The following is an 18,852-nucleotide window of genomic DNA, read 5'->3' as shown; positions in this document are numbered from 1 at the left end:
ACTTTTTTCTCCAGTTTTGAGCGACACTCAAACAGTGGCTGTGACAGGTAATGTATAGACAGGGTTGCTTGTGTGCTAATTCCACATAAGAAGTATCCCCCTCCCCACGCGGTATGGCACGTTTCAACAGGTACAGGAGTCCCACCCTCTCTCCGGGATGTATTCTGAATAAACGGGGCTACGCAGAGGATCAGACTGTTGTGCAGCAGATCGGACGCTCCTATGACTGGTCAGTACGATGGTTAACTCATATTTTGTTAATTAGAAGTACTTTTTCCAGATGTTTTTGCAATCACCATTATGCGTAAATCCAACTTATTAACTTGAACATGTTAGGTGTTCTTAAAATGGACACTGGGTTTACCAGTTTCCTTTAAATAGGTTGATTTGAAAGACTTAATGTTAGCATGTAAAACGCATTAATTCGGATGTATGCACTAGACAGGGAAGTTGGTTAATATTGCCTTAAGCATGGTTTTTCATTAGCTACCTTTTAAGGTGTGTTCTGCCTCAGAAGAATGTCTTAGGTAAAAGGTTATTTGGGATTGGTGAAGTGAGTTAAAGCATTCTCTCTATAACAGTCCGAACATGAGAGATCAGCAGATCTATAAAAACATACACAGGGTTTACACAAAGTCTTTACTCACTCTACCTCATATACCTTCACAAATACCCCAAATTAAGTAATTTGTTCAGATGAAAGATAATGTAACATTTAGCCTTAAGCAGTAACTGGACAACAAAATCTTTCTTGCTTTCTGAACAGTAAGCTTAGTAAACTAAAATGTTTGCTTTGTTATGTGAACACAAAGCTTGCATAGTCTCTTCCCCAGCCAGAGGAATCATGGCAGGAGTACTGAGGACTGTCCTGTTGCTGTGGGTCCTCCAAGTCTCTGCTCAGGACCCAGAATACGATAACCTGCTGGTGAGACCCAGGAACATGAATAGTAAGTAATTGATTCATAGTTGGACTGGGAAGTATCTTAGTGTTTCTTTTTGTCTCTGTATTCCAGCATTGATTGGTTTAGTCAATATATCTGTTTCGTGATGGTCAGCTTGACTTGTGTCGAGACTTTTGTCTTCATGTTATTGGACTCGATCAACAGACTCCTAATGTAAATGGGCAGTAGACGTGCCGAGCGTCAAACACAGATACAATTTTAATTTGTCAAGAAACTTTTTTATATTGTTAAAAACATGCTGCTATATGTGAACATACTGAACATTCATACAATTCATCACTTACATTTTCAAAAATGTTCAACCAAACATGAAAAGCTCATATGCTGTGACGGTCCAAGCACGTTTCATAAAGTTTAAAGTGGAATAAAACGAAGTGCTCTCCTCAATAAAGTACAGAATAATAACACAGATGACTATATGTTAAGCTGATATTTTCAAAGTCCAGGCATAATATTTTGAGTCTGCTCTGATCAAAAAGATTTTGTCCCAGAAACGGATATAGTGTGACACTATATTGTGATATTTTTAATAGGCAGTTGTTTATAGAACCTTGGGGAGTAACGGTCCTTGTTTAACCAGGAAGTACTGAAAACACCTCAGTAGGACATAGAAGGGTTACAGTGTGTGTTGTCTCTTGTAATTCTTTCAATAAATCTAATCTTTTTGGCACTCCTACTTCAGTAAGCTTTCCCAGTGTATTTTAGTGTGATGCTTTTTACATAAACATGCCAAAGATAAACAACTTTTTTTTTTGTCATTATGACTAAATCTGTTACCATGTTGCAGTAGTTATGCTGCTAGGATTATAGCACAATCCCAAATAACCTTTTACCTAAGACATTCTTCTGAGGCAGAACACACCTTAAAGGTAGCTAATGAAAACCCATGCTTAAGGCAATACTGACCCACTTACCTGTCTGGTGCATACATCCGAATTAATGTGTTTTACATGTTAACATTAAGCCTTTCAAATCAACCTATTTAAAGGAAACTGGTAAACCCAGTGTACATTTAAAGAACACCTAACATGTTCAAGTTAATAAGTTGGATTTACGCATAATGGTGATCGCAAAAACATGACAAAAATACGGCCTTCCCCAAGGACTATTGTAAGGATTTTATTTAATGGCAATGCCTCAAATCCTGTTCTTTAAAGGATGAAAAACAGTTCACATGGACAACAGGAACACATGTAAAGACAGTTCTGCTTAAAACGTAAATTTTTACATTCTGTCCAGTTGAAAAGGAAGACTGCCCCATCAACGTGTACTTCATCCTGGACACGTCTGAGAGCGTTGCCCTAAAGGAGTTCCCGTGGGGCAGCGTGGTGGAGCAGCTCAAGCTGTTCCTGGAAAGCTTTCTGCTGAAGCTGCGCTCCACCACGCTAAGAGCCAAGGGGGTGGTGTGGGGCTACGGGGGGCTACATTTCTCGGACCATGTGGAGGTCTTCAGCCCGATGACCATCGATCCAGTTCTCTTCCTGGAACAGGCCAACAAAATCAGGTACATCAGGCCTACCCTGTCGGCCAATTGGTCGATCAGTCACTCACTCGTTAAGTTGTTGGTCAGAGGTTAGCAGGGGTTAAATTGGGCGGGAGCCAGCAGGAGCTGAAATGCTGTACATATGATTGAAACAAGAGCTGAGCTCCGGTACCTCCACTGGCCTGTGGGGAGCTGAGCTCCGGTACCTCCACTGACCTGTGGGGAGCTGAGCTCCGGTACCTCCACTGGCCAGCAGCTTAGCGTTTTATATACAGCTGGAAAGTAGAAAGTTGGCTCCCCCACGTCCCCAATCGCAGATTAACCGCCGGAGTTAAGAATGCCAATTAGTTCATCTCCTGGTCTCCAGATACATAGGCAGGGGTACCTACATTGATTGCGCTCTGACCAACATGACGGAGCAGTTGAGGCTGGCCGCCAGGGGAAAGCCCCGCCTCCAGTACGCCGTGGTTCTGACCGACGGCCACGTCACCGGAAGCCCCTGCGGAGGCGTGTCGCGGGCCGCGGAGGCCGCGAAGGCCGCGGGCGTCAAGATCTTCGTGGTGGCCACGAGCGAGGAGCCGCTGGAGAGCGAGCTCAAGCAGGTCGCAAGTTCTCCATCGGAGCTCTATAGGAATAACTACACGGCCTCGCCGCCGAGGAACAGAGAGGCCGCAGTCCGCAGGATAACCGACACAATGGTAGGACCGCAGGGGGGAACGTAGCGACACACCTCACACGGTCATGGTCGGGGCTGGGAGGTTGAGAAGCAGCCCAGAGGGGTACCCCCTCACTGCACTCTCCCCCCCTAACTCCCTGATCACTCTCTCATTACTCCCCCCCAACTCCCTGATCACTCCCTCATTACTACCCCCCCCAACTCCCTGATCAATCCCTCCCTCATTACTCCCTGATCACTCCCTCCCTCATTACTCCCCCCCCAACACCCTGATCACTCCCTCCCTCATTACTCCCCCTCATTACTCCCTGATCACTCCCTCCCTCATTACTCCCCCTCATTACTCCCTGATCACTCCCTCCCTCATTACTCCCCCTCATTACTCCCTGATCACTCCCTCCCTCATTACTCCCCCTCATTACTCCCTGATCACTCCCTCCCTCATTACTCCCCCTCATTACTCCCTGATCACTCCCTCCCTCATTACTCCCCCCCAACACCCTGATCACTCCCTCCCTCATTACTCCCCCTCATTACTCCCTGATCACTCCCTCCCTCATTACTCCCCCTCATTACTCCCTGATCACTCCCTCCCTCATTACTCCCCCTCATTACTCCCTGATCACTCCCTCCCTCATTACTCCCCCCCCAACACCCTGATCACTCCCTCCCTCATTACTCCCCCTCATTACTCCCTGATCACTCCCTCCCTCATTACTCCCCCTCATTACTCCCTGATCACTCCCTCCCTCATTACTCCCCCTCATTACTCCCTGATCACTCCCTCCCTCATTACTCCCCCTCATTACTCCCTGATCACTCCCTCCCTCATTACTCCCCCCCCCCAACACCCTGATCACTCCCTCCCTCATTACTCCCTCCCGCAGCCCCCCCCCCCCTCCCTCACTGATTTACTGACCATGGAACCTGTTCAGTTATATGCACCCCATATTGGGTTTAACACATTGTATTTGATTGTCTCTTTCCAGATCAAAGAAGCTGAATTTCAGGTGAGTAGTGGGCCATTATTGCTTCTTTGGGGTTTATTTAATCCCTGCATGGCCTAAGACTCTCCCTCCAGTGCACATGTACTGCTGTAGCATGGGTTTGAATCTGACTACTGCTCTTCAGCAGAAAGTCTCTCAAACGTTCACCATTTTCCTGTCCAGATCCTCCCATTTTGGGGTGTTTAAAATGTGCAATCTATTGAATGTGTAATTGTTTTGTACATCATCTATAAGCAGAATCACTACCTAAATTAGCCATGAAATTGTGCATTTGAAAGCGAGTGGTTGTGATGACATGGGAAACAAACAGGCACATACAGCTCCGGAAACAAACAGGCACATACAGCCCACTGCAAATTGTTCCTCACTCAACCTTCCTTTTTGACCTTTTTGGAAAGGAAAGAAAAAGGTGCAGTGGTCTCTTAATATTTTCCAGAGCTGTATGACATGTATAACAAACACATACACTCACCTAAAGGATTATTAGGAACAACTGTTTAATTTCTCATTAATGCAATTATCTAATCAACCAATCACATGGCAGTTGCTTCAATGCATTTAGGGGTGTGGTCCTGGTCAAGACAATCTCCTGAACTGAATGTCAGAATGGGAAAGAAAGGTGATTTAAGCAATTTTGAGCGTGGCATGGTTGTTGGTGCCAGACGGGGCGGTCTGAGTATTTCACAATATGCTCAGTTACTGAGATTTTCACGCACAACCATTTCTTGGGTTTACAAGGCGAAAATGCCTTGTTGATGCTAGAGGTCAGAGGAGAATGGGCCGACTGATTCAAGCTGATAGAAGAGCAACTTTGACTGAAATAACCACTCACTACAACCGAGGTATGCAGCAAAGCACTTGTGAAGCCACAACACGCACAACCTTGAGGCGGATGGGCTACAACAGCAGAAGACCCCACCGGGTACCACTCATCTCCACTATAAATAGGAAAAAGAGGCTACAATTTGCACAAGCTCACCAAAATTGGACAGTTGAAGACTGGAAGAATGTTGCCTGGTCTGATGAGTCTCGATTTCTGTTGAGACATTCAGATGGTAGAGTCAGAATTTGGCGTAAACGGAATGAGAACATGGATCCATCATGCCTTGTTACCACTGTGCAGGCTGGTGGTGGTGGTGTAATGGTGTGGGGGATGTTTTCTTGGCACACTTTAGGCCCATTAGTGCCAATTGGGCATCGTTTAAATGCCACGGCCATGTCCATCCCTTTATGACCACCATGTACCCATCCTCTGATGGCTACTTCCAGCAGGATAATGCACCATGTCACAAAGCTTGAATCATTTCAAATTAGTTTCTTGAACATGACAATGAGTTCACTGCACTGAAATGGCCCCCACAGTCACCAGATCTCAACCCAATAGAGCATCTTTGGGATGTGGTGGAACGGGAGCTTCGTGCCCTGGATGTGCATCCCACAAATCTCCATCAACTGCAAGATGCTATCCTATCAATATGGGCCAACATTTCTAAAGAATGCTTTCAGCACCTTGTTGAATCAATGCCACATAGAATTAAGGCAGTTCTGAAGGTGAAAGGGGGTCAAACACAGTATTAGTATGGTGTTCCTAATAATGCTTTAGGTGAGTGTATATAATGTATATGACAGACACATATGTGACCATTTGTGGGGGACCGGTTTTGTTCAACAGTGCCACTAAAACAACCAGGAGCCAGAAATCTTTGATTACATCTTTAAAGAAAATACAAGTACACCTCTCTGACAGTATTTTTTATGATTCTGCTGTAGTGCGGCGTTCCTCTGTGTATCCAAACCAAGGGAGCCGTAGGCCCAAAGGGGTACAAAGGAATGAAGGTAACCACTTATTAAAAGCTAAAGGTTAATGTTATTTTTTGGGTCATTATCATCATTGTCTTCTTTGCTTTGTTGTTTTGTAGGGTAATTATCATCTTCTATGCTTTGTTGTCTTGTAGGGTTCATTATCATAATTGTCTTCTATGCTCCATTGTCTTGTAGGGTTCATTACCATCATTATCTTCTATGCTCTGTTGTCTTGTAGGGTTCGAAGGGAACCGGTGGTGCCATTGGGGAACCTGGGGAGCCCGGTCCACCGGTGAGACTGAATGGTAAAACAAGGTATGTGGGACCAAATGACACTTGTCAACTAATGTTTGATTTTTCCTACAGGGAGACCTTGGTATTGAAGGCCCAATTGGTTTATCTGGGGAGAAGGTAAGAGGGATGGTAGCTTTTCTCTCTCTTGCATTGTGTTTTAAATGAGATGCATCAAAACATATTTCACCTAATTTATCTTATGTTGAATTACAGGGTGTTCCAGGCCTCAAAGGAGGGAAGGTAACATGACACAGACAGACGTAGCATTTTGTTATTCTTTAAGTGCTGCCATGTTGAAATACTTCATCAGTGTCTGTTTTCAGCCTTGTATTTCATCTTGGTTTCACAGGGAGATGCTGGATGGTCTGGTTTCAAGGTAATTTGGAATTCATCCCTGCCATTAGTGGATATTTAACAATCCAACAGTTTAACAGTTATTTACGTGCAACATTTAGCGTAATTGGCCAGGTTGGGTCATTAGGATATGCATGTCCCAGAGTCATTTACAGATTGATCAACATTTCTTCAGGGTCAAGGTGGATCTCCTGGCTATGATGGAATGGATGGTGATAAGGTATTTGTTACTGATTGCTTTACTGATTTCAAGGCAAACAAAAGTGTATACTGAGTCTTATTTATAGTCACTGGCACATGTTCTCGTTTTCTTTAGGGGAAGGCCGGCATTATTGGCAAACCTGGATGTAAAGGAGATGCCGGCGTGCCGGTGAGATAATGCGTTGGTTTCAAGCCTAAAACATCTGTGGTTGTTAACACGCTGTCCGGCCGGCTCTAAACGCCCCCCTCCTTCTTTGCGGCCACTTCAGGGAGAAGCCGGTTCCCCCGGTGACTTTGGTGTGAAGGGTGAGGCGGGCGAACCAGGCGAAAAGGTATGTGGGTTCCTCAACGTTAATTAATTGGACAGGTTTTGGACAGCTTTCCGCTCCTTATCGCCATCTTCAAATCTTGGGCTCATTCCTTGCGTACAGGTTATCGTAAGCAGGGCATTGGAAAAATTCCACAAGAGCATTTTACTTTTAGGTAACCCAGAATGAGTCTCTGACATACTTAAAGTACGAAATCCTATTTTCTTTCCGGTTCTCCTTCTGTTCTTCAGGGTGTCTCTGGGCAGCCGGGCAGACCTGGACCCCAGGGTCCTCGCGGAGATCAAGGCAATAAGGTCTGGATGTCCTCCCGAACAACACATTATCATAGACCAATGTTGGAGGTTCTGGTTACGGAGACTTTCAACTCTGTTACAGGGTGTTCTGGGCTACAGAGGAAACCCTGGTCTAGTTGGACTAAAAGGAGCCAAGGTATGTGTCCTCAGAGAAGATGAATCAAGACTGAGCATTGTTTTCCTGTTGTACCCTTCTGATAACATTTCTGTTCCTTAGGGTCGAATGGGGCCTGATGGGAAACCTGGAAACACCGTGAGTCTTGTAGCGGTGGCCAGTCATTGTACCACCGTGCACAACTGAAACAAGGCTCTACAGAAACATGCTCAAGTGTAAAGGAGAATGTTGGTTTTTAGGGTAGCAGAGGGGACCGTGGCAAAGTCGGATCACAAGGCAAGACTGGCAAGAAAGGAGAAAAGGTATCCAAACAGACAAGCCCAAACAAACACCGGATCCGTTTTCACGGGTTTTCCAGGACACATGTTGACTTGTTCTCTCGCTCCTTGTAGGGAGAACTAGGCTCTGAGGGTGTGAGTGGAGGACCCGGGGAGAACGGCACGAAAGGAGTGACGGTAAGTCATCATACACTCCAATCAAATCCAGTCAATAAATTGGCCATCTGAATGGACTAAATTCAGCTCTGTGTGGAATCTGTTTCGTCTCCTGTCGCAGGGAACTCCAGGCTACCCGGGAGCGCGTGGTCCACTGGGTGAGAATGGAGAATTAGGACTTGTGGTGAATACGCTCTTTAATAACCTTCATTGAGTACACTGCAAACACAGGCCCGCAGGGGGTTCCTGTCAATTTAGGCAAACACTCCATTTAACAATTAGGGTGAGGTCCGCCGAGCACTCGGAGGTGCCTCTAGCATTTCACATTTCAGTCCTTATCCGAGGCCATTCACATTAATGACATCATTATCCCACAGTTTCTACAGTGTTTATGTTATGGGCATGCAATAACTTTCAGGCTAACAGTCAGTTCCCATGTCTCCTGTATGTCCTAACAGGGTCCTCGCGGGGACCCAGGGGAGTTCGGGCCTCTAGGAGATTCTGGACTGGCTGGGCCCAAGGTGACTTGATCTGGATTTGCCTGAAAACCGTCCGACTCACACAACGTGTTCTAACAGGCCTCTGCATTCTGACGCATTCCGGAATCTGACAATGGGAATTCAGCTGAAGTGATGAGATGTAGCTGGACTCTACTGAGTACTCAGAACTCCCCCAAAAGCAAACACAACTTCAGAGGGGGGAAAAGAGTCTTTGTAAAACATTTTGACGTGCTCTGGCGACAACGATAAAACATGGGAAATCCTTAGTTTCTTGTGAAGAGAGAGTGGTCTTAATGTTTCACCACTAGCAGCGGCAGTAATGTTCGACTGGGGGTGGTCTTAGGGCCAGGTCGTGGTCAGGGGGTGCTGATCACCGCATACTGTGGTTTGGACTTGAATGACTTGCGCTTCATCAATGTCGTTCTACGGGCGGCCATAAGCTCCACTGATGTGTGTCCAGGGTTCTTGAATCATTCTCAGCATTTTAATGGGGGCAATAGGCTTATTCTTCGGGCCGTTGTCTTGCCTTAGCATTGCATTTTATTTAACAGGTAATAAACTTTCTCAGAAAAGGCACTGTAGGTAAAATAACAAAATAAATAGAAATAACAAGATAAAAAAAAAAAAAATTATCTAGGGAATACAAACTGGTTCTTACCCTTTTTTCATTACAGGGAGATCAAGGAAAAGATGGATATAATTACCCAGGACCCAGGGGACCTCAGGTATGAACTAGAATAGCATCTAATATGTTTGGGAAAAAACATGTTTACTCAGCTGCCTTTTCATATCATGAAACATGTTAACTCAGCCGTGTCTCCATGTAGGGAGAAAGAGGAGATCCAGGTTTACTTGGACTGCCGGTGAGCTTATGCATCTTCGAAGCAGTTCGTTCCTACCGTGCCTGAACTCCCTGTTCGCTAACATCTTTTCATGCTCTCAGGGCACCAGAGGTTATAATGGAGAAAAAGGAACTCAGGGGACCAAAGGAGCTAAAGGATTGTCAGTAAGTTGGGAGACGGGTGGCGGTTGAACCACCTGACCTGGGACCGAAACATTGCGAAAGATTCGTTCTGTCCCAGAGCAAGGCCGTAAACCGTTGCTGCGCCCACGCGGTAGCTGTAAATGAGGACGTTTTCTCAGTCCTGGCAATGAATAATTGACAGAACCGTAAGTGAATGGATTCACAACATATCTATTGTCTGTTGTTTTACAGGGGGGGCCCGGAGAGGGGGGGGTCCCTGGAGACAGAGGGGAGAGGGGTTTGCCTGGACAACCGGTGGGATCATTGTCATCATTGTGTCTAATACCAAGAATCTTTATTAATCTCGTTATTGATTTATTTAATATACTAAGAATCTATCAGTGGTCATTTATTACTTCTATTGATGGTGTCTAGGGAACCCCTGGTCATCGTGGGAATCCCGGTCTGGCTGTGAGTAGCACTTTATACATTGATATATAGTGGATATAAAAAGTTTACACACCCCTGTTAAAATGCCAGGTTTTTGTAAAATAATTTTTACAGAAATGTTCCCACTTTTAATGTGACCTATAATGTGAACAATTCAATTGAAAAACTGAAATCTTCTAGGGGGAAAAATTTAAAATAAAAACCTTACAATAACCTGGTTGCATAAGTGTGCTGTGTAGATGGATGTAGCTGTGTTCAGAATTAACCAATCACATTCAAACTCATGTTAAATAGAAGTCATTACAGACCTGCCATCATTTAAAGTGACTCTGATTAATCACAAATAAAGTTAAGCTGTTCTAGTAGGATTTTCTTGACATTTTCTTTGCATCTCAGAGCAAAAGCCATGGTCCACAGAGATCTTCAGCTATCAGAGGGATCTCATTGTTGAAAGATATCAGTCAGGAGAAGGGTACAAAATAATTTCCAAAGCATTCGATATATCATGGAACACAGTGAAGACAGTCATCATCAAGTGGAGAAAATATGGCACAAGAGAGAAATTACCAAGAACTGGACGTTCCTCCAAAATTTATGAAAAGACGAGAAGAAAACTGGTCAGGGAGGCTTCCAAGAGGCCTACAGGAACAATGAAGGAACTGCAGGAATTTTTGGCAAGTACTGGCTGTGTGCTACATGTGACAACAATCTCCTGTATTCTTCATATGAATGGGCTATGGTGTAGGGTGGCAAGACAGAAGACTTTTGTTACAAAGAAAAACATTCAAGCTGGCTGAAGTTTGCAAAAAACATCAAGTCCCCAAAAAGCACGTGGGAAAATGTGTTATGGTCTGATGAAACCAAGGTTGAACTTTTTGGCCATACTTCCAAAAGGTTTGTTTGGCGCAAAAACAACACAGCACATCACCCAAAGAACACCATACCCACAATGAAGCATGGTGGTGGCAGTCAGGGTGGAGGGAATTATGAACAGTTCCAAATACCAGGCAATTTTGGCACAAAACCTTCAGGCGTCCATTAGAAAGCTGATGATGAAGAGGAAGTTCACCTTTCAGCAGGACAACGACCCAAAGCACACATCCAAATCCACAAAAGCATGGCTTCACCAGAAGAATATTAATGGCCCAGCCAGAGCCCAGACCTGAATCCAATTGAACATTTGTGGGGTGATCTGATTTGGAGAGCTTTTGCAAAGAAGATTAGTCAAATATTGCCACGTCAAGATGTGCCATGCTAATAGACTCCTACCCAAAAAGACTGAGTGCTGTAATAAAATCAAAAGGTGCTTCAATAAAGTATTAGTTTTAGGGTGAGCACCAGTCGGGATTTCTTTAAGACTACAAGGGAAGCTCGGCTTCCCCTATAATGTCAAAAAAAAGAATGGTCAAATATGTACTATTGTGTAAAAATGTTATTGACTAAAAATGTGTTAAAACACGTTCATCTCTAAAACTAGTTAGTTCAGAATCAGCTACAGGTCGGCTGATTCGATTTTCTTCTCATACAATCCCAGTGTCACAGTGCATTTCCCTGTTGAAGCCGAGCGTCCATTAACTTCAATAGGCTGCTTAGATTTTTTTTTTCCAGTGCTCCGAAAGTAGACGGTGATTGGATAAATGCTGCGATTATGTCCCGCCCATGGACGTTCAGCGTCTCTGGGGGTGAATGAGGGATGGGCTGGAGGATCTGACGATCTGTCAAACTGCATCTCCTTTTGACTGACAGCGGTCTGTACTATAAGAAGTCACTGAAGCTATTTTGCACTCAGTCCCATCGCAGATTTCTCAAGTGTATTCTAAAGACAAACTGCTGCAGTATTTCTTGATATTTGTTTGGCGAAATTGCTAGCTGATTTGCATCATACATTTCACACAATTAAAGGCTACACCACAATCCTTGTTTCAGTTTTACAAAGTTTAATATATATTTTTTTAGATAGTTCATTCATTCATATACAGTAGTAGGCTAGGCTAGTGTCGTACGTGGGTGAAACTGCGCACGATGGCAGACAGTGCTAATATTGTCAACCTGATTTTAGTGAAGCCATTAATAAACTGAGTAAAATTAGATTTGTAAAAAAATAAAAATAAGACCCCAAAAGACCCCGAGTGTCACTACAAATGAAGACCATCAGAGGGTTATAATGTAGGCCAAAAATGAGCTTCCCCTCTTTGAAAGACCAGCAGCCTCCACTGGTGTGCACACTTATGCAACCAGGTTATTGTAAGTTTTGAATTTTTCCCCCTCAAAGATTTGTTAGTTTTTCAATTGAATTGTTCGCGTTATAGGTCACATTGAAGGTGGAAAAAGTTCTGACATGATTTATCTTTATCTCATTCTTTCACATCACAAGAACCTGGAATTTTAACAGGGGTGTGTAGACTTTTTATATCTAGTGTAGTACACACACACCCTTTTATTCATTGATATAGTACACACACACATACACACGTCATTGCTGTCTCTTGGTGAATGGTTTATGAATACTACTTTGATTTTCAGGAATGTGAAGTCATGGAATATGTCAGAGAAACATGCGGCTGCTGTGGTATTGTCGATTTGCAGTTAACATTTACAGTTTACAGTTAGCCTTTCAGGATATCTAATAAGGTCACTTGGTGTTTACTGTTAATTTCCTCTGTGCAGATTGTGAAAAGGTTTGCCCTCCAATCGACCTCGTGTTTGTGATTGACAGCTCAGAGAGTATTGGAAAAACAAATTTCAGTCTGGCTAAAAACTTTGTCATCAGTGTAGCAAACAGGCTTGGGAAGATGGCAAAAAATGTCTCTGAAGTCTCAGGTAAATCTGTCAGTTACTATATTATAATGACATCACAGGTAAATGTGTTACTGTTTTATAATGACATCACAGGTAAATGAGTCTGTTACCAGTGACTTGAAATGATGATAATAATAATTAACAAATATTTCTAGGAACAAATTAAAACAATACTTTTAAACCCCTGAAGGGCCTCGTTTGGGCGTGGTCCAGTACAGTCACAGAGGAGCAGTTCAGGCCATCAGGTTGAATGACAGGCGCATCACTTCTGTGACGTCATTCAAGGCCAAGGTTCGTCATTCAAGGCCAGGGTTCCTACCCTTTCACACTGCTGACACGTTTTAGTGTTACAAAAACACATTGTCCTGCCCGGCCATCAGTTCTCATGTCTCTCATGTTCATAAACCCTTCGCATGAATGTTTATGTCAGCCGTTAGGAACACATCCAAGTTCAATCGCGTTCCTTCATTAATTAATTTAAGGTCAAAGCCATGGACTGGATTGCTGGAGGCACCTGGACTCCCTCTGCCTTGAAATACACCTACGACCAGCTGATAGTTCCAGGCCGCAGGGGAAGAACTAAGACAGTGGCTATCGTCATCACAGACGGACGTTACGACCCAAAGGACCTGGACAACCTTGGGGCCCTGTGCAACGGAGTGGAAGTGTATGCCATCGCCATCGGGGACATGTTTGACTCCGGGGCGGAGAAGCAGAATCTGGTGAAGATTGCCTGTGATATGGGCGACCGGGTGAAGACCCTGAGTGTCTATGCTGAACTCACTGCTGAGGAGTTCTTAGAGGAAATTGAACAAATCCTTTGCCCAGGCAAGTCCATGTTCGAGTCCCACATCACACCCTTTCCCCTGTACAGTGTGCTGCCTTCCAACAGATTGTGCCAATGCCTTTTTAAAGGATAAGCTGCCATTTTTTAAATTAATCACCTTTCCAGACAAATGGTTAATTGTATTCACTCATTTTCTCTAGAACCGGAGACTATCTGCCCAGATGTGAAGTGTACCTCAGGTGAAAGCAAAACTTAATATGTATATAATTGTGGGGCTTCTCCTTTCTTGAACACAGAAACCCGCTACATTCAATCACCTCCAGGTTATACAGGTGAAAAAAAACATTCTGCATGAATTGGTTAATCAGTTTTAATTGTGCAATTCAGTAATCTTAAATCAAGTGTTATTTCAAAATAACCTAGTGTTGTTGTTTTGTATGAAACATGAATTGGCGATTCAGCCATATCAGAGGAGAACAACAGTCACATGGGTGATCCGTTCAAATGCTCAAGTTCTTTCAAAAACCTGAGGTTCTTAAAAATGTACCTCATCTTGTCTAGCAGTGTCTAGACAGATCACCACCATTCAGTTTCAGTGAAATTGAGGTTCAGGTTTGCAGCAGGTTTCTCAGAGTCAAGGGGGATGCATGTGCATTGTCTGTTGGGTTGGGGTCAGCTGTCACTTCTCTTCTAAACCAATGATTTGACCTCAGAGTTTTACATCTTTTTTTAGGTCTGAGTTTTGCTCCACTGACCCAGCGGCCTGTAGACATCATGTTCTTCATCGACGGTTCTGAAAGAACCGGGAAACAAAACTTCTTCAGAGCCATAGAATTCATAGTGAAATTATCTGAAATGATCCCCCTCTCCCAGACGCCATCCTCAGGAGCTACATTTTTCTTGGTCCAGTTTGGAGGGGAGCAAGACCCGGACGTTCTACTGGACTCCAACAGCCGGAGAAGGATCAGCTCTTGGGTCTCGGAGGCGGCGTACCGTGACTCAACCTCCACTCTGGGAAGTGCTATTCTCTACGTCACAGATAAACTTGCTAAACCTGAAGGTCCATTTCGATCGGTGCGGCCGGACGCAGAACTCTTATTTGTGTTCATTACAGACGGCGTGACCTCTGAGAAGAACTTTGACGACGGCATAACAGCGATGCGGCGCGCTAACGCTGTCGGTGTGGCCATCGCTGTGGGTTCTGATATCGACCGGGATCGGCTGCTGCAACTCACTCTCGGGGAAAAAGGGCTCATCTTTAACCTGAAGAGTTATAGTGACATGGCCCTTCCTGGCGTTGTCAAACATTTTGCTAATTGCCTTGGTTAAACCAGAGATTTTGAATATTATTTGTCATTGGGTAAATCCCATTTGATTTCAGCCTGCCCGGTCTACCCGGCTCTCAGATGTGTCTATCAGGGGTCCATTCACAATCCCAGTAATGATCAGACTACCTTTTAAAAGCTTGGTGTTTTGTAGGTGATTGATTAGTGTCTGCAACTGTTTTTCAAATAAAGATTTATTCTCTTAACACTGGTACAGTTTTTGTTTGACGATATGTGACAGTTTAACTGTGGAAAAAAACATGATGGTTTTGGTTTTTGAGAGAGTGTGAACAGGATCCCAGACACTATGCACACTGACAATAACCACCTCAGTGGGTACTGAACCACGATGGACGTTTTCTGCTCGTCTCCACTATCCTCTTGTTTTTGTCGGCCTCCCCTGGACTCTCGCTGTCATACAGCACCACGGTCTCCTGGGCTGGAGTGTTGAGAGGCCCACCCTCCATGGCGCGAATCTGACCTCGGATCCTAGCAGTCTCCTTCCTGATCTTCTCGTAACAGAATCCACACAGGATGTGCTTCTGCTTTAGGTGGCCACACTCGACACATGGCTCAATGTTGTTCTGATTGGACAAGATGGGGGGAGGGGGCAGAGAGACATCGCCAGGAAAATGGTTTAATTGCCTTTTGAATACAGCTGTACATCAGTGGATGACAATGAGAAGTTAAATAAGGCACATAAGCCCGTACAAAACTACATTAGACCACAATACCTTCACTTTGATCATGAATTCTGACGATCTTCTTCTTGTCCTATTGATTTCAATTGTGCGTCTCTTCTTTGGGGCAGCCATCCAGAGTACATGGTCTAGGAAGCTGGGTTCTGTGGTCTCTTCACTCTCATCTTGGGTCTGTGGAAGGGCGTTCGGGCCATGGACAGCCAATGCTGGGACTGTATAGAAACAAACAGTATGTAATATATGGGACTGTATAGAAACAAACAGTATGTAATATATGGGACTGTATAGAAACAAACAGTATGTAATATATGGGGGCTGTAGTGAAACAAACAGTATGTAATATATGGGGGCTGTGAATTATTTATTTATTTTAAACGTATACTGCTGGGGCTGTATGAAAACAATATGTCAATAATCTATGCATTTAACAGAACCAGGCGCCATTCACCATACATTCAGTAGTATAATCATAGATTGACAGACGTACTAGTCAACGCGGTCACGCAGATCGCTATATGGCAAGTTAGCTAGCGCTAACAGTAGCCAGACACTTCTAGTTTTCTAGAAATCCGCATCACTCAGAATGGTATGAAGATCAAACTCACCGAACTGTCTGTCAAGCCCTGTAGCCTGTACGATCCGGCCTTCCAGTTGTAACAACGAGCGTCTCAGAAAACACACAAAACCAGACAAACTCATTTTAAATGTTTGTATCCTAGCCTTATTCTCATGTCACGCAGCTCACGGTCATTGAATCAGCAACGTCATTGAACTGCGACAACCGAGGAACCTATCGTTAATGAGCAAAGATGGTAGAGAGGGGCTACAGTTTCTCACTAACCACATTCAGGTAACTTTTACGAATAACCCTGATGTTTTAAAAGTTGTGCTAGCATGGAATGTCAGGAAAACAGTGATAGGAAAAAAACAACTGAGCTCCAACGAGTTATTCAGAAGACTCTCGCTTGCATTGATTTTGATGCTTTGTCATTCTGTTGCTGCCATAGGATATAGTACGGCTCCAATATAAGCATGAGTAGTTTTATTATTCAAATACTATTTGTTCTGTTCTATCTATTTGCTATATATTTATTTCAGTCATGTTACATAGGGATTCGCTGAGATGCTGTCATTCCAAGGCATCTAACTTCTTACTGCGATCTACATGTCAATTTCACTTTCCGATTCAATGAATTAAACAATTTGTTTTGTTTTTCCGCACAGCCCATCGGACAAGCTGGTCCAGACTGAGTATGCTCTTTCAGTGGTAGCATCAGGAGCCCCTTTGGTGGGAATCAGTTTTGTCAGAAAACGCACTGGGATTGTCTCTGTTTCAGCTTCAAATTGAGTTGTTTTGGCAACAGAAAAGAAACAGAAGTCAATACTACGATGAGAGACGTGTGCCAAAGTGGAGTCCATACAGTGGAGTGGGTCCAGAATACAGGTACACGCTGGGGGGACAAACTGAGACGGACGAGGACAGCGGACGTCGAAGCTAAAAGCGTGAAGCGGTGCTCATGTTCATTTAAAAAATGTGCGCTTCCATTTATGGCAGGGTACTTTTGAAGAGAGCAAGGAAACTGGTCCAGCAGTACTTCCTGGTTTACCAGGAGCCAATCCTGACAGCTTAGCTGGTCCAGAGGGTAGCTTCTGTCATGCAGGACTATACGCAGTCAGGGTGGGTCTAATGGTATGGCCGTGTTCTAGGGATTTTTTACCTTTGTTGTCAGGTGGATCCCCCAGTCAGTAACACCCTCTCTCTTCCCACTGGAGTCCGGCCTTTTGATGATCACCCAGATCTGTTCCAGTCTGATCCTTCTGTAAGTTTTCATGGAAGAGTTTGTCGTAATGTCTGATTTATTTTTATCATGTCGTCTTACTCCTGTTTTACCTGGTGAGTTGATGAAAGGACATTAACCGCCCGGGGAGCAGGTTGGAAGGGGAGAGGGCATGCGTGAGCCAATTGACACCCTGGGATGATTATGTGGCCATGATGGTATTAGGGTCAGATTGGAAGTGTAGCCAGGGCGCCAGGGGTAACCCCACCCTACTCTTACGGTAACTAAGTGTCATGGAATCTTGGTTAATATTCCCATTCAAAAACATAGTCTTGGACATTGGTTAATATTCCCATTCAAAAACATAGTCTTGGACATTGGTTAATATTCCCATTCAAAAACATAGTCTTGGACATTGGTTAATATTCCCATTCAAAAACATAGTCTTGGACATTGGTTAATATTCCCATTCAAAAACATAGTCTTGGACATTGGTTAATATTCCCATTCAAATGACACATGGCTATCAACCCCATTCCCTGTTTGTGTCCAGGTGTCTTGTTTCTAGGCTTCTTTTTCCATTTCTTAACTGTCATTTTTTTTTGTGTATACAGGGTGCATACTTTGCTTGGAAAGCAACAGTGATGGAAACTAAAATAAATACAACATGGATCTGGAAATTGAAGATGCTATCCACACAGCAATCTTAACATTGAAGGTAAATAATCTCACCTGTAGTTTTTGTACCCATGTACCTTTATATATTTGCATATATTTAGTGCTATACACGATTAATAGGGAGGAAGTTATTGGAGACTGGTGACGATTAGTTGTCCTTGATAGTATCAGGGGCAGATTAGAAATGCTGTCAGGATACCACCCTCACACTTGAATGCCAGGGGCTTTTTAGTGTTTAGTCTCAGGACACCTGTCCAACTTCCTTCCAAAAGATGGCACCCCATTGTGCTGACTTTTTGAAATCTGTTGTTCTGTTGAAATTATATTGATTGATTGATTGCATTTACTTTGTGTTCTGTGTGTTTTTTTTGTTTTTTTTCAGGAAAGCTTTGAGGGTCTGATGACAGACGATAACATTGAGGTGGGCTGGGCATCTGCAACGAGGCAGGTTTTAGAAGACTCAACCCGGCAGAAGTCAAGGACTACCTGGCAGCCATTGCATGAAATAAACTTGATATGAATGGAGCGCTTTGGCATGGATTCGTACAGATTAACTGTATCCTAGCAGGTTTCCTTAATTCTTCCTTTAGCGTAGGTTAGTTCTAATACAATAAACGTTTGGCAGTTAGTTAGGCAGATTTCTATAATTTTTACTTTTCTCCCTCACTCTCCACTTAGCTCTAAAGTTTTGATAATAACAATAAATGACAATTCTGTAATATTTTGACATTGTAGGTTTCTTTCTGTTTTTCCCCATGAGACTAGGTTTGAAGGTTTTGACATTGAAAAGTTTTTTTAATCCTCACAACATTCCGTGCACAGAGAAATAAGTGTTTGGTAATATTTTAAATACAAAGTCAACATTTTTGCATAGTTGATATTACATTTGAGAATTTTCATAAAAGGAAAAATGGTTTAT

At 43.6% G+C, this 18,852-nt stretch overlaps 2 protein-coding genes and 1 pseudogene across 2 annotated transcripts; 2 read left to right on the top strand and 1 right to left on the bottom strand.

Moving 5' to 3' along the window:
* The first annotated feature begins 194 nt into the window (after positions 1-194).
* LOC105016543 (collagen alpha-2(VI) chain) lies at positions 195-14,780 on the top strand. Its single transcript, XM_029113406.2, has 31 exons — positions 195-229; positions 834-947; positions 2,202-2,466; positions 2,813-3,143; positions 4,111-4,131; positions 5,899-5,964; positions 6,170-6,223; positions 6,298-6,342; positions 6,439-6,465; positions 6,575-6,601; positions 6,755-6,799; positions 6,896-6,949; positions 7,050-7,112; positions 7,340-7,402; positions 7,485-7,538; positions 7,620-7,655; positions 7,757-7,819; positions 7,910-7,972; positions 8,073-8,135; positions 8,410-8,472; positions 9,126-9,176; positions 9,279-9,314; positions 9,395-9,457; positions 9,668-9,730; positions 9,851-9,886; positions 12,389-12,434; positions 12,533-12,685; positions 12,855-12,955; positions 13,147-13,492; positions 13,652-13,690; positions 14,185-14,780. Exons 1-31 carry the CDS (start codon positions 223-225, stop codon positions 14,778-14,780), a joined length of 3,054 nt encoding a protein of 1,017 aa, XP_028969239.2. The 5' UTR covers positions 195-222.
* Positions 14,781-14,961: 181 nt separating this feature from the next.
* Positions 14,962-16,237, bottom strand: mrpl32 (mitochondrial ribosomal protein L32). Its single transcript, NM_001304174.1, is given in 3 exon segments — positions 14,962-15,360; positions 15,511-15,689; positions 16,083-16,237. Coding segments are annotated over 3 exon segments (528 nt in total). The 5' UTR covers positions 16,177-16,237; the 3' UTR covers positions 14,962-15,105.
* LOC105016592 lies at positions 16,190-18,657 on the top strand (annotated as a pseudogene).
* Positions 18,658-18,852: the final 195 nt, after the last annotated feature.

Source organism: Esox lucius, chromosome 16 (genome assembly GCF_011004845.1).
Source record: "Esox lucius isolate fEsoLuc1 chromosome 16, fEsoLuc1.pri, whole genome shotgun sequence".
NCBI classification, from domain to species: Eukaryota; Metazoa; Chordata; class Actinopteri; order Esociformes; family Esocidae; genus Esox; species Esox lucius.
Note: the sequence above shows the minus strand (reverse complement) of the source record. Positions and strands in the feature narration are given on the sequence as shown.